This window comes from Heptranchias perlo, chromosome 1 (genome assembly GCF_035084215.1).
Source record: "Heptranchias perlo isolate sHepPer1 chromosome 1, sHepPer1.hap1, whole genome shotgun sequence".
Classification (NCBI taxonomy): Eukaryota; Metazoa; Chordata; class Chondrichthyes; order Hexanchiformes; family Hexanchidae; genus Heptranchias; species Heptranchias perlo.
In genome coordinates, this window is record NC_090325.1 from 127,390,221 (window position 1) to 127,415,908 (window position 25,688).

The 25,688-nt window shown below is 44.2% G+C and overlaps 1 protein-coding gene across 18 annotated transcripts in view; it reads left to right on the plus strand.

Annotated features, from left to right (window-relative positions):
- LOC137325831 (calcium/calmodulin-dependent protein kinase type II delta chain) overlaps window positions 1–15,717 on the plus strand; it is a 419,005-nt gene extending 403,288 nt beyond the window's left edge. For 10 of the 18 annotated variants that reach the window (XM_067990935.1, XM_067990943.1, XM_067990939.1 and 7 more), the window contains 3 exons: window positions 8,583–8,677; window positions 8,771–8,999; window positions 13,907–15,717. In XM_067990935.1, coding sequence (XP_067847036.1) covers window positions 8,583–8,677; window positions 8,771–8,999; window positions 13,907–13,910 — 328 coding nt within the window. In that variant the 3' untranslated portion in view covers window positions 13,911–15,717. Of the gene's footprint in view, window positions 1–8,582; window positions 8,678–8,770; window positions 9,005–13,906 lie in introns of all 18 variants that reach the window. The other 8 variants (XM_067990934.1, XM_067990952.1, XM_067990937.1 and 5 more) reach the window with 1 other exon arrangement.
- Window positions 15,718–25,688: the final 9,971 nt, after the last annotated feature.

Consider the following 25,688-nt stretch of genomic DNA (forward strand, 5'->3'; position numbering starts at 1 on the left):
GTGGGAATTGGCAACTCTAGGCATCGGTGACAAGAACATGCGGGAACTGGCATCCCTAGGCATTAGCAGCAGTAACGTGAATAAATTTGACATGATTGTGGATTAAACCAATAGCATGCCCCAATACTCCAATGCAACGATGGAAAAGCTTAAACAGATGGACTAGAGGAGCACTCAAAACACCAGTTGAGGACAAATAGATTAACTTTAAGGTCATACTACTGAACATTCAGGAAAAGTGCATACTAAGGACTAGTAAATGTCAATTGCATTGCTCTAAATAGATTAATAAGACAATATAAAATGAAATAAGTAAAAAAAGATATACTACAAAGTCTGTATTGAGAAAGATGTGAGAAACCAATGAGTAGAGTACAGGATCCTTCAGAAAATTAAAAATATGAACAGAGGCAAAGAGGGAAATAGAAATGACAATAGCTGTAGAAGCCAAGTGCAACAGTAAGAAATTCATCCAGTATTATAACAGCAAAACGGTTATTGGAAAAATAATTGACTTTCCAATTGAGATTGAAGCTGAGGATTAATTAAGAATAGTCAATCTATATACTAAATGATAACTTCTTCAGTAATACTTCCAAGAAAGACACTAGTAACATGCCATCTATCATAGAAGGTCGTAAATCTAAACTTAATTAAGAGTACGGGGAGGTGCTGAGGACACAGTCCCTTAAAAGAAATTTCCTATGAGTCCTCAGGCAAGGTCATCGACAAGAATAAATCAGAATGTTTTCTTAATGGTGAGAGACTAGGAACTGTAGAGCAGCAAAGGGACTTAGGTATCCATGTACAAAAATCACTAAAAGCTAGTACACAGTCGGCCCCGACAACATCTCGGCTGTAGTGCTGAAGGCTTGTGCTCTAGAACTAGCCGAGCCTCTAACCAAACTGTTCCAGTACAGCTACAACACTGGCATCTACCCGACAATGTGGAAAATTGTCCAGGTATGTCTGCCCAATTACCGCCCCATCAGTCTACTCTCAATCATCGGCAAAGTGATGGAAAGTGTCGTCAACAGTGCTATCAAGCGGCACTTACTCACCAATAACCTGCTCACCGATGCTCAGTTTGGGTTCTGCATGGACCACTCGGCTCCAGACCTCATTACAGCCTTGGTCCAAACATGGACAAAAGAGCTGAATTCCAGAGGTGAGGTGAGATTGACTGCCATTGACATCAAGGCAGCATTTGACCAAGTGTGGCACCAAGGAGCCCTAGTAAAATTGAAGTAAATGGGAATCAGGGGGAAAACTCTCCAGTGGCTGGAATCATAACTGGCACAAAGGAAGATGGGAGTGGGTGTTGGAGGCCAATCATCTCAGCCCCAGAACATTTCTGCAGGAGTTCCTCAGGGCAGTGTCCTAGGCCCAACCATCTTCAGCTGCTTCATCAATGACCTTCCCTCCATCATAAGGTCAGAAATGGGGATGTTTGCTGATGATTGCACAGTGTTCAGTTCCATTTGAAACCCCTCAGATAATGAAGCAGTCCGTGCCCGCATGCAGCAAGATCTGGACAACATCCAGGCTTGGACTGATAAGTGGCAAGTAACATTTGCACCAGACAAGTGCCAGGCAATGACCATCTCCAATAAGAAAGAGTCTAACCACCTCCCCTTGACATTCAATGGCATCACCATCACCGAATCCCCCACCATCAACATCCTGGGGGGTCACCATTGACCAGGAACTTAACTAGACCAGCCATATAAATACTGTGGCTACAAGAGCAGGTCAGAGGCTGGGTAATCTGCGGCGAGTGACTCACCACCTGACTCTCCAAAGCCTTTCCACCATCTTCAAGGCACAAGTCAGGAGTGTGATGGAATACTCTTCACTTGCCTGGATGAGTGCAGCTCCAACAACACTCAAGAAGCTCGACACCATCCAGGACAAAGCAGCCCGCTTGATTGGCACCCCATCCACCACCCTAAAGATTCACTCCCTTCACCACCCGTGCACTATGACTGCAGTGTGTACCATCCACAGGATGCACTGCAGCAACTCGCCAAGGCTTCTTCCACAGCACCTCCCAAACCCGCGACCTCTACCACCTAGAAGGACAAGGGCAGTAGGCACGTGGGAACAACACCACCTGCACGTTCCCCTCCAAGTCACACACCATCCTGACTTGGAAATATATCGCCGTTCCTTCATCGTCCCTGGGTCAAAATCCTGGAACTCCCTTCCTAACAGCATTGTGGGAGAACCTTCACCACACGGACTGCAGCGGTTCAAGAAGGCGGCTCACCACCACCTACTCAAGGGCAATTAGGGATGGGCAATAAATGCTGGCCTTGCCAGTGATGCCCACATCCCATGAACAAATTTTAAAAAAAGCAATCAAAAAGGCTAACGGAATGTTAGCTTTTATCTCAAGGGGTCTAGAATACAAAGGAAAGGGAGGAAGTGATGCTTCAGTTGCACAGAGTCTTGGTCAGACCCCATCTGGAGTACTGCATTCAATTTTGGGCACTGAACCTCAGGAAAAACATGTTGACCTTAGAAAGGGTGTACATATGAACATACAAAATTGAGTGGCAGGAAAAGACCAGCTGGTCCATCAAGCCTGCCCCACACCATGATGGCCGGAACATCATGGCTAAACATTTCTTACATCCCCCCCCCCCCCCCCCCAACACCCACTCCCACAGCCATGTAATCTCCTTGGAGAGGCAAAAAAGAGGGAAAAAAACAGGGCCAATAAAGGAAAAAATACTTTGTAAAATTCTTCTCCAACCCCGCTCAGGTGTTGGAAACCAGTCCAATGAGATCATATGGACCACATGTTGTCTATAAAGACACTTAGCTTCTATATGATATTATCTCTGCCCCAGTCAGGAACCAGCTCCCTCTTGAAGGCATACAGAGAGTCAGCACCCACCACACCAGTTGACAATATATTCCAAAGGCTCACAATTCTTTGGGAAAAGAAGAACCGCCTAACATCCAGTCTATTTGTACACTTCCATAGTTTAAATTCATGTCCCCTAGTCCTTCCCAACCTGTTAAACTGGAATAATCTATCTATAATGACGCTATCCAGCCCTTTAATTTTTTTATAGACCTCTATCAGGTCACCTCTAAGTCTATGCTGCTCTAAAGCAAATAGACCGAGGTCCTTGAGCCTATATGAGTAGCTGAGGTTCTTTAAGCCAGGAATCATTCTTGTAGCTCGCCTATGGATCTTTTCCAAGGCTGCTCTATCACCCATCATGTAGGGGGACCAAAACTGGGCGCAGTACTCCAGATACGGTCTGGACAGTGACCGCTATAGTGTCAAAATGGTGTCCTTTGATTTATACTGAATGATTTTATTAATACAACCCAATACCTTGTTAGCTTTAGCTACAGTTTCTCTCCATTGGTCATCAACCTTTTAGTGATCTGTTGCTAAAGCACCAAGATCTTTTTGATGCTCAACCTCTTTCAGTTTTGTCCATGCAAATGTTACGTGTTTTCTGTGTTGGCCCTACCACCATGCATGACACTACATTTATCTAAATTAAACGACATTTGCCGATGTGTGGCCCACTCCTCTAGCACATTTAGATCTTTTTGGATTTGATTGCACTCCTCTACCATCTTAACCCTTGCACAGATTTTGGTGTCATCTGCAAACTTACTTACCATACTCCCAACGCCGCTGTCAGGTCATTAATAAAGACCGTGAAGAGTAGCGGGCCTAGGTCCGAACCCTGGAGACACCACTAATCACATGTCTCCAAGCTGAACCATCTGTTAACTATAACTCTTTGGCTGTGGGATTGGAGCCAATTCCTAATCCAGCTTGTCGAATTTCTACTGATACCAGAAGATTCTATCTATAGCGCAGATTCACCAGAATGATACCAGGGCTTGAAGGCTTATAGTATAAGGACAGGTTGCATAAACTTGGCTTGTATTCCCTTGAGTTTAGATGATTGAGGGATGATCTCATTGAGGTGTTTAAAATGATAAAAGGGTTTCGATCGGGTAGCTACAGAGAAATTGTTCCCTCTGGTGGGGGATCCAGAAAAAGAGGGCATAATCTTAAAACTAGAGCTAGGTCAGTTAGAAGTGAAATCAGGAAGCACTTGTTCACACAAAGGGTAGCGGAAATCTGGAAAGCCAAAAGACTGTGGATGCTGGATCAATTGAAATTTTCAAGACTGAGATCGATAGATTTTTGTTAGGTAAGATTATCAAGGAATATGGATCAACGGATAAGTGGATTTGAGGTACAGATCAGCCATTATCTAATTGGATAGCGGAACAGGCCCGAGGGGCTGAATGGCCGACTCCTGTTGCTATGTTCCTTAGACTTTAAATGCATTAAGCTTCAAGATGGAGATAGCTTGAATAGGGTAGTCCTGGAAACCTTGGCTAGGGGATAGAGAGGGGTATAAGGCGGAAGATGCCTTTGAGCTTTTTCTTTATTCATTCATGGGATGTGGGCATCGCTGGCAAGTCCAGAATTTATTGCCCATCCCTAATTGCCCTTGAGTAGGTGGTGGTGAGCCTCCTTCTTGAACCGCTGCAGTCCATGTGGTGAAGGTTCGCCCACAGTGCTGTTAGGTAGGGAGTTCCAGGATTTTGACCCAGGGACGATGAAGGAACGGCGATATATTTCCAAGTCGGGATGATGTGTGACTTGGAGGGGAACGTGCAGGTGGTGTTGTTCCCATGTGCCTACTGCCCTTGTCCTTCTAGGTGGTAGAGGTCGCGGGTTCGGGAGGTGCTGTCGAAGAAGCCTTGGCGAGTTGCTGCAGTGCATCCTGTGGATCGTACACGTTGCAGCCACGGTGCTCCGGTGGTGAAGGGAGTGAATGTTTGGGGTGGTGGATGGGGTGCTATTCAAGCGGGCTGCTTTGTCCTGGATGGTGTTGAGCTTCTTGAGTGTTGTTGGAGCTGCACTCATCCAGGCAAATGGAGAGTATTCCATCACACAGCTGACTTGTGCCTTGAAGATGGTGGAAAGGCTTTGGGGAGTCAGGAGGTGAGTCACTCGCTGCAGAATACCCAGCCTCTGACCTGCTCTTGTAGCCACAGTATTTATGTAGCTAGTCCTGGTCAATGGTGACCCCCCAGGATGTTGATGGTGGGGGATTCGGCGATGGTAATGTGATGTTAAACTCTCTCTTGTTTGAGATGGTCATTGCCTGGCACTTTTCTGGCGCGAATGTTACTTGCCACTTATCAGCCCAAGCCATGTTACTTGCCACTTATCAGCCCAAGAATGTTGTCCTGGTCTTGCTGCATGTGGGCACAGACTGCTTCATTATCTGAGGGGTTGCGAATGGAACATAACACTGTGCAATCATCAGCAAAACATCCCCATTTCTGACCATATGGTGGAGGGAAAGTCATTGATGAAGCTGCTGAAGATGGTTGAGCTCCATTCCTTTGACCATTATTTGTGTCCACCTTTCCCCCTCAAGACCATTCTCGAGTCTCTGTTTATCCATAACCTTTTGTACCTTTCCATTGATTGTATGCTTTTGTTCCTTGTTTTCCCCCCCAAAATATATTACATAAGAACATAAGAAATAGGAGCAGAAGTAGGCCAATCGGCCCCTCGAGCCTGCTCCACCATTCAATAAGATCATGGCTGATCTGATCCCAACCACAAATCTAAAGAACACAAGAAGTAGGAGCAGGACCCGGCCACTCAGCCCCTGGGCCCGCTCAGCCACCCACAGGGCTTTGACCGATCCGAACTCAGCTTCATGTCCAATTTCCTGCCCGCTCCCCATAACCCCTAATTCCCTTTCCTTCTAGGAAACTGTCTATTTCTGTTTTAAATTTATTTCATGATGTAGCTTCCACAGCTTCCTGGGGCAGCAAATTCCACAGACCTACTACCCTCTGAGTGAAGAAGTTTCTCCTCATCTCAGTTTTGAAAGAGCAGCCCCTTATTCTAAGATTATGCCCCCTAGTTCTAGTTTCACCCATCATTGGGAACATCCTCACAGCATCCACCCGATCAAGCCCCTTCACAATCTTATATGTTTCAATAAGATCCCCTCTCATTCTTCTGAACTCCAATGAGTAGAGTCCCAATCTACTCAACCTCTCCTCATATGTCCGCCTCCTCATCCCCGGGATTAACCGAGTGAACCTTCTTTGTACTGCCTCGAGAGCAAGTATGTCTTTTCTTAAGTATGGACACCAAAACTGTATGCAGTATTCCAGGTTCAGTCTCACCAATACCTTTTATAACTGCAGCAATACCTCCCTGTTTTTATATTCTATCCCCCTAGCAATAAAAGCCAACATTCCATTGGCCTTCTTGATCACCTGCTGCACCTGCATACTAACTTTTTGATTTTCTTGCACTAGGACCCCCAGATCCCTTTGTACTGCAGTACTTCCCAGTTTCTCACCATTAAGATAATAACTTGCTCTCTGATTTGTCCACATTAAATTGTATCTGACATCATTCTGCCAACCCATCTGTCTTCCCAAACTCCTACCAGTTTGCCCTGACGTTAGACTAACTCGTTACTCTCAGTTCTATGGCACAATTGTTGCCAGAGTCTTTACTGTCTCCCTTGGATTTCTTCAACAGCCTAGGGTGTATTCTATCAGGGTTTGGTGACTTGACCACCTTGAGTTCTGTTAATTTTGTCAGAACCATTTCCTCTTCTACAGTTACATCTAATAATTGTTCCATATGCTCCTCTTGTAAATCAACGATCTCACTTCCACTATGGTTAGTGAAAAAACAATACAGCATCTGTTCTCTGTGCGGATAGGTCATGAGTAAAAATTTTCCTTCCTTTCCATTATGTTTTCTTGATTTTCTTACCATCCATTGTATTAAACTCTGCTATAAAGATCATTAATAAGGGGTAAATGTTTTGTGGATTTACCTCCCTTACTTTATAGGATTGGTTCTTCAATTTTGCTGAAGGCCATATTCATTGTATGCCATTTCTAATTGTATTGTTCTGTGAATCAGGTCTTGAGTTTTTAGCAAGCCTAGAGAGTATCAATCTTTCTGCTTGTAGAGCAGCAACCTTCTGGAGCAAAATGTCTCAGTCATTAATAGGTTGTCATCAGATAATCTCTGAGCAGAGAGTGTTGAATTTAGAGTGCTTCAACTTGGTTGTCAAAGGGGAACGAATTTGATTTTTAAAGCTTTTGGAGAGAACAGTACTTTCCCAGTTTCAAATACCTGAAATATCCAAATACCCAGTTTCAAGTACCTGATTATGAACACATATTCTTTGAGCGTGACCTGAAGGGGAGGATCCATGGGTGACTTGCTTATTGACAAGAAGTATGCTACAGCCAATTGACACTTTTTAGGATACTCCTTATAATAGAGCTGTGGCTTAAGTTTTGGACAAGGAAGAATCTTTATATTGGAAATACAGAAACAGAAGTTAATCAACTAGTGGCAAGGCCTTCCTTTGGTCGTGCATTGCCGGGTCTTCCTCTGGTCTGGACTACATGGCACTATTGTTGTCTGCCTTTGCAACCTTTATTAATTTTGAAATCAAGGGATATTCCATGAGTTTTGGATACCCTGTCTACATGGAGGATGCTAAACTGAGATTAGATTGTCCCAAAGGTTTTTAAGGTAGTCATAATGATGGTATATTATTGCTGTGTGACTTCCACCATCTTTCTTGGCCTAAACGTTTATTTTGAAATAAAGTATGAGGCATGTAGCATAATTAATGAAGTCCATCTGATTAATTATTATTTCTACTACTGAATCTCAACATAACGCACCTACTTATCGATGATTTGTAACTCACGCAGGCGCCTCACCTGTGCAAGTAAATAAAATTACATGTGAAAGTCACTCATATTTCAAGTGTGCGTGATTATGACAATACCGGTTGCAGCTATCAATAGAAACTGTCCATACTTCACAGATCAAGGACTGAAATGCTGAGTTCTTCTGGGGCATAAGCCTTACCTGAAAACCAACTCTCCAAATTTAAAGTGGTTAGTTTTCACATGTATTTTACAAACTTAGCGCATATCCTTTATTAAGGAAGCAGGGAAATCGTCTTCCAAGTGCTGGGTCCAAAATAGAGCTAATCATGTAAAGCTGGAGTGTAACCTTGGAGACAGTTTGCAACTTCACAGATGTGTGGGTAAGGATAGTCCTGAAAATAAATACTTTGTCAGCTTGTATAGCATCACTCTAGATTAAACTGAATGAAAGCTGAACAGTGATGGTAGCACATAACAGTCATGAAATATTTTTCATTTGGGATATCATTGAATGTTTTCAATGTTGGAGTTACATGTGAGCCTCCTGATTAGCAGAGAAAATCTTTAAAGGAGCATGAATTACTTTACCAAAATTACTGATTCACTCAGTTGTTTTGCACACAGCTCTGAGGTATCTAAAACACATCCACTGTGTCTCTGCATCTTAGAGAACGTAACTTACATTTGGATAATTTGCTGAAAGCTACTATTTCATGCCCATTATTTGCTTGACTCTTTGGCTCGCCAGATTGGGTTCTCTCCCTATTATATTAAATTGAGGATTAATGGGATCCTCTATAATTTTGAATAATATTCATATTTGAGAATTTCATTTTTAATTTTTTTTGCAGGAAGATTTGTGACCCAGGCCTCACTGCATTTGAACCTGAAGCACTGGGTAACTTGGTTGAAGGAATGGACTTCCACAGATTCTACTTTGAAAATGGTACACAATGTGGACATTATTTCTAGTTTTGTAAAGCGTACAATTTCGGTATGGTTTAATTCTATTAAACTGCATAAACATCTCTTTTTGTAGCTTTGTCTAAGAACCACAAGCCAATTCACACCATTATATTGAACCCTCACGTCCATCTGATTGGTGATGATGCAGCCTGCATAGCATACATCCGTCTCACACAGTACATCGACGGCAGTAGCATGCCAAAAACCATGCAGACCGAGGAAACCAGAGTCTGGCATCGCCGTGATGGGAAGTGGCAGAATGTTCACTTCCACCGTTCAGGAGCCCCATCTGTACCTGTCAAGTAAGGTGAATTTCTACATTGGCAAAATACACAATGAGTTGGATACTTAATAACTGCAGCAATAAAATGAGAAATTCTCTATTTACAGCAATACATTTCTACTTTATTACAGAGTAAGATTCATATTGCATGATATGAATATGCAATATGATCAAATGAATAATAACAAATGAAAGTCCTCTTAATAAAGTTGTGGAGATGCTGGAAAGTTGGTTTTTATTTTAGGGAATTAGCCTCATTTTGCATCCATTGCAGCATGGCTCAAAGATATATGAAGTTAGGCCTTGTGTTTTATAGTCAGGATAAATTGAACCACAGCATTTATTGGAAAACTTAAAACTCTATTTAAGAATTAGCATATAAAACCAAATGTAATTTAATTATTTTCAGTTTGGGAATTGAGATGCAGTATCTGAGCTAAAGTTGTTGGGGGGGTGGGGGGGGGGTTGCTGTGGAAGAGGGTCGGTTATGTTACTGATCCATGTTACAGCTGAAAGAGAAATGCTCAAGACTCCATCCATGTGATGTCCTCAGCTTATGTTTTTTTTATGATGTGGAGATGCCGGTGATGGACTGGGGTGGACAAATGTAAGGAATCTTACAACACCAGGTTAAAGTCCAACAATTTTATTTTAAAATCACAAGCTTTCGGAGATTATCTCCTTCATCAGGTGAGTGAGTGTGACAGTCACATACAATACTGATGTCTGGCCTTATTTTCTAAAGAGGATCCCGTTTCTGGCCCTTCATTCTTAGATGCTGGCCACAATAACGTTTAGGCTTTTCCCATTTTTGGCATTGCTATGGTCTGCTTCTAAAGCTGTAAGAAACAATCATTTGATACATTCCTCCACATTATTTGAACTTAGCTTATCATTCCTTTCCCACCACTTGTAGCACTCATTTGGAATGTTTGGACTTCACAAGACTTGAGCACATAAATCTGTACTGACACTTCAGGGAGTGCTGCACAGGAATCATCTAGAAGAGATGTTAAATCAAGTCCACATCTGCCCTCGGGTAAATCTAAGATATCCTATGGCACTATTTGAAGAAGATCAGGGGAGTTCTCCTGGTGTCTTGGTCAAGGTTTATCGCTCAACCAACATCATCAAAAACAGATTGTCATAAAAACCCATCTGGTTCACTAATGTCCTTTAGGGAAGGAAGCCTGCCACCCTTACCCGGTCTGGCCTATATGTGACTCCAGACCCACAGCAATGTGGTTGATTCTTAATTACCCTCTGAAATGGCCTAGCAAGCCACTCAGTTGTAAAATCTCGCTACGAAAAGTCATAATAAGAATAAAACCGGACGGACCACCCGGCATCGGACCACTAGGCACCGGACACGACAACGGCAAAACAACAAGCCCAGTCGACCCTGCAAGGTCCTCCTTACTAACATCTGGGGACTTGTGCCAAAATTGGGAGAGCTGTCCCACAGATTAGTCAAGCAACAGCCTGACATAGCCATAATCACAGAATCATATCTTTCAGCCAACGTCCCAGAATCTTCCATCACCATCCCTGGGTATGTCCTGTCCCACCAGCAGGACAGACCCACCAGAGGTGGCGGTACAGTGATATACAGTCAGGAGGGAGTGGCCCTGGGAGTCCTCAACATTGACTCTGGACCCCATGAAATCTCATGGCATCAGGTCAAACATGGGCAAGGAAACCTCCTGCTGATTACCACCTACCGTCCTCCCTCAGCTGATGAATCAGTCCTCCTCCATGTTGAACACCACTTGGAGGAAGCACTGAGGGTAGCAAGGGCACAAAATGTACTCTGGGTGGGGGACTTCAATGTCCATCACCAAGAGTGGCTCGGTAGCACCACCACTGACCGAGCTGGCCGAGTCCTGAAGGACATAGCTGCTAGACTGGGCCTGCGGCAGGTGGTGAGCGAACCAACACGAGGGAAAAACTTACTTGACCTCGTCCTCACCAATCTACCTGTCGCAAATGCATCTGTCCATGACAGTATTGGTAGGAGTGACCACCGCACAGTCCTCGTGGAGATGAAATCCCGTCTTCGCACTGAGGACACCATCCAACGTGTTGTGTGGCACTACCACCGTGCTAAATGGGATAGATTCAGAACAGATCTAGCAGCTCAAAACTGGGCATCCATGAGGCGCTGTGGGCCATCAGCAGCAGCAGAATTGTATTCCAGCACAATCTGTAACCTCATGGCCCGGCATATTCCTCACTCTACCATTACCAACAAGCCAGGGGATCAACCCTGGTTCAATGAGGAGTGTAGAAGAGCATGCCAGGAGCAGCACCAGGCGTACCGAAAAATGAGGTGCCAACCTGGTGAAGCTACAACTCAGGACTACATGCATGCTAAACAGCGGAAGCAACATGCTATAGGCAGAGCTAAGCGATTCCACAACCAACGGATCAGATCAAAGCTCTGCAGTCCTGCCACATCCAGTCGTGAATGGTGGTGGACAATTAAACAACTAACGGGAGGAGGAGGCTCTGCAAACATCCCCATTCTCAATGATGGCGGAGTCCAGCACGTGAGTGCAAAAGACAAGGCTGAAGCATTTGCAACCATCTTCAGCCAGAAGTGCCGAGTGGATAATCCATCTCAGCCTCCTCCCGATATCCCCACCATCACGGAAGCCAGTCTTCGGCCAATTCGATTCACTCCACGTGATATCAAGAAACGGCTGAGTGCACTGGATACAGCAAAGGCTATGGGCCCCGACAACATCCCAGCTGTAGTGCTGAAGACTTGTGCTCCAGAACTAGCTGCGCCTCTAGCCAAGCTGTTCCAGTACAGCTACAACACTGGCATCCACCCGACAATGTGGAAAATTGCCCAGGTATGTCCTGTCCACAAAAAGCAGGACAAATCCAATCCGGCCAATTACCGCCCCATCAGTCTACTCTCAATCATCAGCAAAGTGATGGAAGGTGTCGTCGACAGTGCTATCAAGCGGCACTTACTCACCAATAACCTGCTCACCGATGCTCAGTTTGGGTTCCGCCAGGACCACTCAGCTCCAGACCTCATTACAGCCTTGGTCCAAACATGGACAAAAGAGCTGAATTCCAGAGGTGAGGTGAGAGTGACTGCCCTTGACATCAAGGCAGCATTTGACCGAGTGTGGCACCAAGGAGCCCTAGTAAAATTGAACTCAATGGGAATCAGGGGGAAAACTCTCCAGTGGCTGGAGTCATACCAAGCACAAAGGAAGATGGTAGTGGTTGTTGGAGGCCAATCATCTCAGCCCCAGCGCATTACTGCAGGAGTTCCTCAGGGCAGTGTCCTAGGCCCAACCATCTTCAGCTGCTTCATCAATGACCTTCCCTCCATCATAAGGTCAGAAATGGGGATGTTCGCTGATGACTGCACAGTGTTCAGTTCCATTCGCAACCCCTCAGATAATGAAGCAGTCCGAGCCCGCATGCAGCAAGACCTGGACAACATCCAGGCTTGGGCTCATAAGTGGCAAGTAACATTCGCGCCAGATAAGTGCCAGGCAATGACCATCTCCAACAAGAGAGAGTCTAACCACCTCCCCTTGACATTCAACGGCATTACCATCGCCGAATCCCCCACCATCAACATCCTGGGGGTCACCATTGACCAGAAACTTAACTGGACCAGCCATATAAATACTGTGGCTACGAGAGCAGGTCACAGGCTGGGTATTCTGCGGCGAGTGACTCACCTCCTGACTCCCCAAAGCCTTTCCACCATCTACAAGGCACAAGTCAGGAGTGTGATGGAATACTCTCCACTTGCCTGGATGAGTGCAGCTCCAACAACACTCAAGAAGCTCGACACCATCCAAGATAAAGCAGCCCGCTTGATTGGCACCCCATCCACCACCCTAAACATTCACTTCCTTCACCACCGGCGCACTGTGGCTGCAGTGTGTACCATCCACAGGATGCACTGCAGCAACTCGCCAAGGCTTCTTCGAAAGCACCTCCCAAACCCGCGACCTCTACCACCTAGAAGGACAAGGGCAGCAGGCGCATGGGAACAACACCACCTGCACGTTCCCCTCCAAGTCACACACCATCCCGACTTGGAAATATATCGCCGTTCCTTCATTGTCGCTGGGTCAAAATCCTGGAACTCCCTTCCTAACAGCACTGTGGGAGAACCGTCACCACACGGACTGCAGCGGTTCAAGAAGGCGGCTCACCACCACCTTCTCAAGGGCAATTAGGGATGGGCAATAAATGCTGGCCTTGCCAGCGACGCCCACATCCCGTGAACGAATAAAAAAAAAGATTAAATGGTCATTTATCCTTTTGCTGTTTGTGAGACCTTGCTGTGCACATATTGGCTGCCGTGTTTCCCTCTGTTACAGCAGTGATGGCACTTCAAAAGTAATTTATTGGCTGTGATTGGCACTATAAAAATACAAGTTTTTTTTCTTTTTACTTATAATTTGAAAAATTATTTACTTAACTGTGTAACAAGTCTATACTAAAGGATGCTTGAATTAAAAGAAAATGAAAGGCCAGTATGTAGGCAAGGCTTTTAAACAATCTGGGATGAAGGGAAGACCACATGATTCCCACATTTATGGAGAAGATAAAAAGCATTGAAAGGAAAGGGCTGCCATGTTAAAGACAAGTAACCTTAATGACCAAGAGTCTGTTTAAAAGCATCTACTATGAGGGGACAGAAGGGTATCGAGGAAGTTAAGTACAATTCCTTTCTTTGTTTTATGTACACTTTCACAAGAGCTATTTGAAATGTTTGTTTCCTGATTGATATGTTTGTTTCCTGATTGATATGTTTAAATGGGGTAGGGGGGAGAGAGGGGAGATTTTAAAAGTTTATTGTTTGAATTATTTTATATCTAGCTCAGTTCTGGGCTGTGTTCATGGTGATAGAAAATTGACTTTCATCTCTGTTCTTTGTTTTAGCTAAAAAAAAGAAGTGGTGCCACTGCTGGATTCTCAGCACTCATTAAGGACTGGAAGATCTCAATCACATTATAGGCACTTCCAGTCTATTTTAACGCATGTTTCTGAATGCATGAAGCTCTGACAGTGCACTTGTGACATGTCCTTTGCTGTTTATTCTATCCATAAATTTTTGTTTGCACTTCATGGGACGAAATGTTGTAAGGAGAATGAAACCAAAGGAAGAAAAGATGTTGAAAGTACTTTTTAAATCCTTCATTTATGCCAGGTTTCTTAACTTGTTATGATTGTAAACGTCTAAATAAAATTATTTTTTTTTCTGGATTTCAAATGTTTTAAAAGCTACAGTACCCCCTTAATCAGTATAAGAAAACAGTGTAAGTGGCACATATTCATATTCTCTGACTGTAGAAATACTTTTGTAATAAATATAGGAGGAGATGTCCTTAAGGTGGCAGGCCGCTATTACATGCAGTTCCAAAACTTGTTTTACAAACTGGAATTATCCAGTCAGGGCTGGCTGTATCAGCCTAGAAGCAATACCTTCTGCTGTAGCTGAACAGCCTTTTTCATTCATTGTTTTTTTTCTATCTGAAACATATGGGAAAATATCTTCAAAACAAGTAAATTTTGATGTGCTAGTGCTACTAGTCTTTTATTTGTCACCTAGGGCCATTTTCAAGTTGAGACATCATTTTTATTCAGTTAGGGTGCAATACATTTCAGAAAATCAAGCTTGCTTTCATTATGGTGATGTACAGGTCGTGATTTGAGTCAAATGCTTATTGCTTTGGTGGGAATAGGGTTTAGAATTTTGTGAACTATGTTAACCTGCTTGTTGGTAGTTATTCATAGTATCCGATTTAATAATGAAACACAAAACCTTGGAATTTAAACACAGAATATAGTACAGTGGATTTCTGTGATTTACATGCATCATTTATATAAAAACTTACTTGCCTAGGCAGCTGATCAAACAAACTCAGATCATTTTTAACTTTTTATTTTTCTCCTATGGACACGGGGATTGATGTTTTTGATGTCATCAGTGATAAATTGCTTATTGATACTTTGTGAACTGGATGATTTTTGCTTCTGCTTCTGTATATTTGTGAGATGTTCTCGTAAAAGATTCAAGTTACCAGATACGTCCTTTTTTTGGAGGGGGGTGTTCCTTCTTTTAAAATGCTTGTTTCTTCACTGCTTGTATACTTATAGGGTTATACTGCAGTGCTGAATAGTGCATGGTATCTCAATTAGTGTTTTCAGTGATTGTTGGCAGCCATCAGACTCTCATCCAGCAGTTAATTCCTGGCAGAATTCATTTATTTGTATTATTTCAACTTGCGTGTTTGTTAGTCGCCCAAAAAATAATACGGTTAGCTGCTGTTACTAGTGAAGCAGATGGCAATAAAGTGTACTCATTACATGGATTCAGAAATTGTGTTTAAATAAGCATGTACATTTATGGGCCATATTAATCTGCCAATATGATGTGAAAAATAGGGAAAATCTTCATTTTCTTTTTTGGTGACTGGCTGTAGTAACATAAGTATATTGAAATCTATATGTGTAATCTTGAAATTTTAATACCGCATGTGGTGTTAAAGTAGTGTTAAAGACCAAGTCTGTCTTCCACACCCAGTTCTGAAGAGCGGTGATTGGTTTTTCCACCACAATTGAAATGATACTTAAGTTCTGTCATTCTGAAAAGCTGCTGTTTATCATGGGACACAGTGTACAGAATTCTTGCCATAATGGTAAATGATTGATATATTGAAACAAAATAAATTTGTGATTATTTCTCCTGATTGCTTGTTCCCTGTAGTGTGTGTTTTTCTTGTTACAAAAATCCAAATGTTTGAGTGGGAAATCTGGATATATTTTGGAACTGAACTTCAGTTTCAGGTATTCAAGGTGTTTTAAAATGTTTTATGTACTTTGCTGCATGCTGAGACTTTCTGTGAGAAAATACATTTAATGAGCACAGAAAATGGTGGCAAAGCATTAGTTTTAATGTTTGTATAATAAAGATTTAGGCTTTGTCTACAGTAAATATTAAAATAATTTTTATGTCAGCCTTGGCTCAGTAATCGCACTCTCACATCTGAGTCAGAAGGTTGTGGGTGCTTTTTTAAAATTCGTTCATGGGATGCGTGCGTCGCTGGCGAGGCCGGCATTTATTGCCCATCCCTAATATCCCACTCCAGGACTAGAGCACATAATCTAGGCTGACACTTCAGTGCAGTACTGAGGGAGTGCTGCACCATTGGAGTTGCTGTCTTTCAGATGACGTTAAGCTGAGGCCCCATCTGCTCTGTCGATGGACGTAAAAGATGCTATGACACTTTTTGAAGAAGAGCAGAGGAGTTCTCCTGTGTCGTGGCCAATAATTTATCCCTCAACCACCACCAAAAAGTGGTCATTTATTTCATTGCTGTTGTGGGACCTTGCAGTGTGTAAGTTGGCTGTGATGATTGCCTAAATTGCAACAGCGACTACACTTCAAAAGTACTTCATTGGCTGTGAAGTGCTTTGAGAATGCAAGTTTTTTCTTTTTCCTTCTTTAACTCCAGTAAATATGCAAGTATCGAAACAATTGTGAATGGGAGATAATGAAACATTTATTTGAATGAATCAAAAATCTATCTTTAGAATATTTTGGCCCAGAATTTGTTGGAGGGCATCGAACTGTGTGCCCGGTTAGTTCGACTTCTTCCTGCACCCTTCAGCTCAAAACATTTTTGCCATGTAAGGTGCTGGACATGCAAGGGCAATGGGGCATCTGGGACTTTAGTGAACGACGGGACCAATGATGTATCTCCATAACCAATTAGATTTAAGGATTGGGAAGGAGGGTGAATTAGAGTGGGCAAAATCAACGTCAAGTCAGGTACAGAATGAGAAATAAAGAGTGGGAAAGAAAGATTGGATTAAGAGAGGGAAAAAAAAGACAGAAAGAAAAAGTAAGAAAAAAAAATTAAAATTTGACATTTTTAAAATCTCCAACAATTCACTACCTGAAGGAATGAAACGCCACACTTTTAATTGTTCACTTTCTGGGCCAGAGCCGTTGATTCCCATGTTGTTAAAAGAGTACTTATGCTATTAATTACTGGACGTAACTCTGGTGAGTTTAATGGGCATTTAATGTGCAAATGCAGCAACTTCATGAAACTCACGGGGAGTTTAAGAGCAAGATGCCGTTTTCGCGAAGCTAACGGCAGAGCGGCACAAATCATCCAGCAACTTGTGGCGATTTGCAATTCACGGGGTATCGCTTTCTCATCACGTTGCTGGTCAATTTGCACATTAATAACTGTGCACAGTTCACACGCCATTATTTTTTCAGCAAAATCTGGCCCACGGTCTCTATCGATCTGAAAAATCCTACTTCCAACCATGAGAAACTTCCTGAAGTTCTCCACTACATTTCTTATCCTACAGAGTACATGAGGAAATGTGATTTTGTATGTCAGTGCAAGTTATTTACTGTAATAAGAACAAGAGTAGGCCATTTAGCCCCTCAAGCCTGTTCCGCCATTCAATTAGACCATAGCTGACCTGTATCTCATCCCCATTTATCCGCCTTTGCTCCCTATCCCTTGATAAGAAATAGGAGCAGGAGTAGGCCATATGGCCACTGGAGCCTGCTCCACCGTACAATAAGATCATGGTTGACCTTCGACCTCAACTCCACTTTCCCACCCAATCCCCATATCCCTTAGAGTTCAAAAATCTATCGATCTCAATCTTGAATATGCTCGATGACTGGGCATCCACAGCCCTCTGGGGTAGAGAATTCCAAATATTCACGACCCTCTGAGTGAAGAAATTCCTCCTCATCTCAGTCCTAAAAGTCCAACCCCTTACCTTGAGTCTATTTCCTCTAGTTCTAGACTCTCTAGCCAGGGGAAATATCCTCTCAGCATCTACACTGTCTTAGAATCTTACGTTTCAATGAGATCACCGCTTATTCTTCTAAACTCTATAGAGTATAGGCCCATTCTATTCAATCTCTCCTCATAGGACAACTCTCTCATCCCAGGAATCAATCTAGTGAACCTTCATTGCACCGCCTCTAAGGCAAGTATATCCTTCCTTGGGTAAGGAGACCAAAATTGCACACACTACTGTAGATGTGGTCTCACCAAAGCTCTATATAATCGCTGCAAGACTTCCTTACTCTTGTACTCCAACCCCCTTGCAATAAAGGCCAACATACCATTTGCCTTCCTAATTGCTTGCTGTACCTACATGCAAATGTAACCCCGCTGTTCAAGAAAGGAGGGAGAGAGAAAACAGGGAATTATGGGCCAGTTAGCATGACATCACTAGTAGGGAAAATGCTAGAATCTATTATTAAGGACGTAGTAACAGGGCACTTAGAAAATCATATGATTAGGTGGAGTCAACACGGTTTTATGAAAAGGAAATTGTTTGACAAATCGATTAAACTTTTTTGAGGATGTAACTAGCAGGGTAGATAAGGGGAACATAGTGGATGTAGTATATTTGGATTTTGAAAAGGTGCCACATAAGAGGTTGTTACACAAGATTAGGGCTTATAGGATTGGGGGTAATATATTAGCATGGATTAAGGATTGGTTAACAGACTGAAAACAGAGAATAGGAATAAATGGATCATTTTCAGGATGGCAGGTTGTAACTAGTGGAGTGCTGCAGGGATCGGTGTTTGGGCCTCAGCTCTTTACAATCTATATTAATGACTTAAATGAAGGGACTGAGTGTATTGTATCCATGTTTACTGATGATACAAAGTTAGGTGGGAAAGTAAGCTGTGAGGAGGAAGCAAAGTGTCTGCAAAGGGATATAGATAGAAGTGAGTGAGCAAGAAGGTAGCAGATGGAGTATAATGTGGGGAAATGTGAGGTTATTCACTTTGAACAAAACTGTCTCTGATGCATTCCACGTACTCGTCCTCCAAACTACTTTTGCCAATTCGGTTTGCCCAGTCTATATGAAGATAAACTTACTTAACAAAAATCTATCACTCTCAGTCTTGAAAGCTTCATTTCACCCAGCATCCACAGACTTTTGGGGGAGAAAGTTCTAGATTTCTACCACCCTTTGTGTGGAGAAGTGTTTCCTGATTTCACGCCTGAATGGCCTGGCTCTAATTTTAAGATTCTAACCCTGTGTTCTGGATTTCCCCACCAGAGGAAATAGTTTCTCTTTATTTACTATATCCAATCCTTTTATCATTTTAAACAACTCATTTAGATCACCCCTCAATCTTCTATACACAAAACAATACAAGCCACGTTTATGCAACCTGTCTCATAATTTAACCCTTTAAGCCCCTGTATCATTCTGGTGAATCTGTGATGCACCCCCTCCAAGCCCATATATCCTCCCATGGTGCGGTGCCCAGAAGTGAGTGCAGTACTCCAGATGGGGTCTGACCAAGGCTCTATATAGCTGAAACATAACTTCCTCCTCTTTGTATTCCAGCCCCATTGATATAAAGGCAAACATTCCATTAGCCTTTTTGATTGCTTGTTGTACCTGTCCACTAGCTTTTATTGATTTGTGTACATGGACTCAAATCTCTCGGCTCCTCCACAGACCAGGTTCTTGTGCAAGGACAAAATAGTATGTTTTGTCTTATAGACAGTTGTCCTATAAATGCATCCCAACAATCTATTCATTCTAGCTATGGCGTCACTGCATTGTAAACGCACCTTCAGAGATCTATGCACCAGAATGCCCAGATCTCTTTATTTCTCCACCTGCTTTAATGCTTTTCCGTGAAGGGTGTATGTTCAGCATTCACCCTGCCCACGTCATAACACTGCACTTTTCCAAATTAAACATAATTTGCCAATTATGAGCACAGTCCCCAACACATCAAGATCTGCCTGAAGCAATCTAGCATCGTCTACAGTCCTGACACTCGCACAAATCTTAGTATCATTTGCAGATCGTGCCTGCAACACCTACATCTAGATCATTAATAAAAATAATAAAGAGGCCACAACACTCCCATAATCTGTCTATGTCCCTTTGTAACTCTCTGTGCCCTTCTGCTCTACTTACTGTACCTCCTAACTGAGGTCATCTGAAAATTTGGATATACAACTTTGTTCCTTCTTCCAAGTCATTGATCAATATGGTGAAAAGCTGAAGCCCCAGTACAGATCGCTGGGGATCATCACTTGTCACATCCCTTTATCCTTACTTTCTGTCTCCTACCTCCTGGTCAATTTCCAACCCATGTCACAAGGAAAAGCATATTGCACCTGGTATTTCCAGCTGGTCTCCCATCCAAGTACTAACCAAGCCTGACTCTGCTTAGCTTCTGAAATTGAGTGTTTTTTTAAAATGTATTTATTAGATTAATCCATCGTTAAATACATTTACAACATTGTGATCATTTCTTTGCTATTTATTAGCTTCAGAAATTAAAGTTCAGTTTGTCTCCTATGACATATATTAATCTATTGAACTTCAAAAACTGCTTTAAAATGCCATCCTTAAACTCCTTTCAGAATAATAAAGTCTTATAATGCTCTTTTATTCTATATTTGAAATGCTCTTTCAGATTTATTCTTCTCCTCTTACAGAACAGAGCATTACTTCATTGAGCGATCCCCAATCTGGCCACACCAAACATCAAGTTAATCACTGCTCGGCCAGTCTCGGCCAGACTCCACTGCAATCTCCATCTCAAAATAGAGTCCCATGGGATTCCCATTCTTGCTCCTCGGCCGTCGCCCAGCAAGAAAACCTCACATAACTGCTGAACATAGTGCTTAAAATCATTTAACTGTGGACATAACACTAGTAAATGGGACAGAGTCTCATCCCCTGTCCCGGTGGCCACCTTCACTCACCCCATCTTACATAAAACAGTCATGGTAAAAATATAGTTATGTGCCAATTTAAAATCTAGTTCAACCCACTCTGGACAGTTAAAATTCGCCCACACTCCTTTCCAAAATCTTGTTAAACTCCAGCTGAGCTTGAGCACAGAGTTTGGGAAAGACAGAGAGTGAACCTCTAACGGAGTGAAGTGCTAACAGAGTGAGAACATTCAACTGGGAATTTGGTGTGTGGGAACTAGGTGCAGAGGGGGAAGGAGGTGCGAAGTGATTTAAACCAAAGAGCTATAGACTAAGTCTGAGCAGAACATAAAGGGAGCCGCACGAGGAATCAAAACAAGGTCAGGAGGAGTGCCAAGGGTGGGTCAGTAAGTATTTAGTTCATTGGTTATTGTATTCAGTGATTATTGGGGATAAAAGGAGCGGGACCGGTGACCGAGAGCAGAAGGAGCGGGACCGGTGACCGAGAACAGGGCGGGACTGGTGACCGCGAACAGGGCGGGACTGGTGACCGCGAACAGGGCGGGACTGGTGACCGAGAGCAGGGCGGGACTGGTGACCGCGAACAGGGCGGGACTGGTGACCGCGAACAGGGCGGGACTGGTGACCGCGAACAGGGCGGGACTGGTGACCGCGAACAGGGCGGGACTGGTGACCGCGAACAGGGCGGGGCTGGCCGAGAGCAGAAGGAACGGAACCGGTGACCGAGAGCAGAAGGGGCGGGACCGGGGACCGAGAGCAGAAGGAGCGGGACCGGGGACCGAGAGCAGAAGGAGCGGGACCGGGGACCGAGAGCAGAAGGGGCGGGACCGGTGACCGAGAGCAGAAGGGGCGGGACCGGGGACCGAGAGCAGAAGGGGCTGGACCGGGGACCCAGAGCAGAAGGGGCGGGACCGGGGACCGAGAGCAGAAGGGGTGGGACCGATGACCGAGAGCAGAAGGGGTGGGACCGGGGACCCAGAGCAGAAGGAGCGGGACCGGGGACCGAGAGCAGAAGGGGCGGGACCGATGACCGAGAGCAGAAGGGGCGGGACTGATGACCGAGAGCAGAAGGGGCGGGACCGATGACCGAGAGCAGAAGGGGCGGGACCGATGACCGAGAGCAGAAGGGGCGGGACCGGGGACCGAGAGCAGAAGGGGCGGGACCGGTGACTGAGGGAAGGGCGGGGCCGGGGACCGAGAGCAGAAGGGGCGGGGCTGGGGACCGAGAGCAGGGCGGGGCCGGGGACCGAGAGCAGGGCGGGGCCGGGGACCGAGAGCAGGGCGGGACCGGTGACCGAGAGCAGGGCGGGACCGGTGACCGAGAGCAGGGCGGGACCGGGGACCGAGAGCAGGGCGGGGCCGGGGACCGAGAGCAGGGCGGGACCGGGGACCGAGAGCAGGGCGGGGCTGGGGACCGAGGGCGGGGCCGGGGACCGAGAGCAGGGCGGGACCGGTGACCGAGAGCAGGGTGGGACTGGTGACCGAGAGCAGGGCGGGACCGGGGACCGAGAGCAGGGCGGGGCCGGGGACCGAGAGCCGGGCGGGACCGGGGACCGAGAGCAGGGCGGGACCGGGGACCGAGAGCAGGGCGGGGATATAAAGCCGAGAGCAACTCAAACACAGGCGGAAGTTTGAAAGAGTGACATCAGAGGACAGCAGGTTGGTGACTGGTTGGTGAGTAATACATTCTTTTGTTTTCTGAACTAGGGGAGTGGTTTAAACTAGGAACCTATAACTTGCTATTTATTAAATTAATAACTTAAACTAGATAAATGAATTGAAAAATTAACTAAAAATTAAATCTTTAAGTAAATAAATAAAGCAAGATAACAAGATTAGATAGAGATGGCAGGGCAGGTGGTGCGCCGTAACTGCAGCATGTGGGAGTTTGTGGAGAGCAGGGTGATCCCAGACAACCACATCGGCAGTAAGTGTCTGCAACTTGAGGAACTTTGGCTCAGAGTTGTTGAGCTGGAGTCTGAGGTGCAGACATTACGATGCAACAGGGAGGGGGAGAGGTACCTGGACACTTTGAGCCAGGAGGCAGTCACAGCCCTTAGGTTAGGTCGTGGTTTAGATTTGGTTAGTGTTCAGGGACAGGAGGATGTGACTGTGAGTCAGGCAGGTAAAGGGACCCCAGATGCAATGGTGGAGGAGCCTCAGCCTTTGGTACTGTTTGTCCAACAGGTACGAGGTGTTTGCTAACTGTATGGATGAGAACAAAGACTGTAGAGAGAATGGGCAAATTGACCACAGCACTGTGGTACAGGAGGCCATTCAAGTGGGGGAGTGAAAAGGAATGTGGTAGTGTTAGGGGAAAGTAGAGTCAGGGGGACAGATACTGTTCTTTGCAGCCGCGACCAGGAGTCCCAAAGGCTGTGTTGCCTGCTCAGTGTCAGGGTTGAGGACATCTCCTCATGGCTGGAGAAGAACTTGACACAGGAGGGGGAGGATCCAGTCGTCATGGTCCACATGGGAACCAACAACAGAAGTAGGAATGAGGGTCTGCTGAGGGAGTTTTAGGAGCTCGGGTCCAAATTAAAAAGCAGAACCTCAAAGGTAATAAACACTGAATTACTACCTGAGCCACACGCGAATTGGCATAGGGACTAACAGATTAGATGGTTAAATGTGTGGCTGAAAGAGTGGTGTGGGAAACAGAGGTTTCAATTCATGGGGCATTGGCACCAGTACTGGGGAAAGAGGGAGCTGTTCTGTTGGGATGGGCTCCACTTAAATCGGGCTGAGACCAGCGTCCTGATGAATCGAATAACTAGGTCGATTGATAGGGCTTTAAACTAATATCAGGAGGGCGGGGGAGAGGGTTCAGGTAAGGATAAATTTATAAGTCTAAAGAGAAAAGTCAAGGCTGTAAAGCAGAGTAACGATTTGGGTAAAAACAAGCAGAGTGTGTCAGGAAGGGACAGAAAGTTTAACAAAGGTAATAGGGCATTAGTGACTAAGGTCACATCAGGGGAAAATAGTAAAAAGTTAAAATTAAACACGTTATATCTGAATGCACAAAGCATTTGTAACAAGATGAATTAATGGCACAAATAGAGATAAATGGGTTTGATCTAGCAGCCATTACTGAAACACGGTTGCAGGGTGACCAAGTTTGGGAACTAAATATTCCAGGGTACTTGACTTTTAGAAAAGATAGGCAAAATGGAAAAGGGGAGGGGGAGCGGGGGTGTGGGATAGCCCTGATAATAAAGGATGAGATAAAGACAGTAGTGGGAAAGGATCTTAGCTCAGAAAATCAGGGTGTAGAATCAGTATGGGTGGAGCTAAGAAATAACAAGGAGCAGAAAACACTGGTGGGAGTAGTTAATAGGCCCCCTGACAATAGTTATAGTGTTGGACAGAGTATTAATCAAGAAATTAGAGGAGCATGTAACAAGGGGAATGCAATAATCATGGGGTCTTTAATCTTCATATAGACTGGGCAAACCAAATTGGCTAAAGTAGTTTGGAGGTCGAGTTTATAGCATGCATTCGAGACAGTTTTCTAGAACAATATGTCGAGGAACCAACCAGGGAACAGGCTATTTTAGATCTAGTATTGTGTAATGAGACAAGGTTAATTAGTAATCTTATAGTTAAGGATCCTCTGGGGCAGAGTGATCATAATATGATAGAATTTTATATTGAGTTTGACAGTGATGTAGGTAAGTCCAAAACTAGGGTCTTAAATTTAAACAAAGCCAATTACGTAGATATGAGGGGCGAGTAGGCTAAGGTAGATTGGGAATTTAGATTAAAAGATATGATGGTAGATAAGCAATGGCAAATATTTAAAGAAATAATTCATAATTCTCAACAAATACGACACAAAAATGGAAGCATAGTGAACAGTGAGAAAGTGATAGACTTCAAGAGGATATAGACAGGCTGGTGGAATGGGCGGACACCTGGCAGATGAAATTTAAAGCAGAAAAATGTGAGGTGATACATTTCGGTGGGAAGAATGAGGAAAGACAATGTAAAGTAAAGGGCACAATTCTAAAAGGGGTATAGGAACAGAGAGATCTGGGAGTATATGTGCACAAATCTTTGAAGGTGGCAGGGCAGGTTGAGAAAGTGGTTAAAAAAGCATACAGGATCCTGGGCTTCATAAATAGGGACATGGAGTACAAAAGCAAGGAGGTCATGATGAACCTTTATAAAACACTGGTTCGGCCACAGCTGGAGTATTGTGTTCAGTTCTGGGCACTGCACTTTAGGAAAGATGTGAAGGCCTTAGAGAGGGTGCAGAAGAGATTTACTAGAATGATTCCAGGGATGAGAGACTTTAGTTATGTGGATAGACTGGAGAAGCCTGGGTTGTTAACCTTGATGCAGGGAAGGTTGAGAGAAGAGGTTGAGAGGTTCTTGTCGCATCCCATTGGCAGAAGGGTCAATAACCAGAGGATATAGATTGAAGGTGATTGGCAAAAGAACCAAAGGTGACATGAAGAAAAACATTTTTACACAGCGAGTGGTTAGGATCTGGAATGCACTGCCTGAGGGGGTGGTGGTGGCAGACTCAATCATGGCCTACAAAGGGGACTGGATAACTACTTGAAAGGAAAAATTTGCAGGGCTATGAGGATAGGGCGGAGGAGTGGGACTAGCTGGATCGCTTTTGCATAGAGCAGGCATTGACTCGATGGGCCGAATGACCTCCTTTCATGCTGTGACCTTTCTATGATTCTAAATATATATTCCCTTGAGGAATAAAAACTCCATGGGAAAAATGATCCAACTGTGGCTACCTAGAGAAGTTAAGGATAGTATTGGATTAAAAGAAGAAGCTTACAATGTTGTCAAAAAGTGCAGTAAACCTGAGGATTTGGAGGGTTTTAGAAATCAGCAAAGGATGACCACGAAATTGATAAAGAGGGAGAAAATTGAATATGAGTGTAAATTAGCAAGAAATATAAAAACAGATTGTAAGAGCTCCTACATGTATG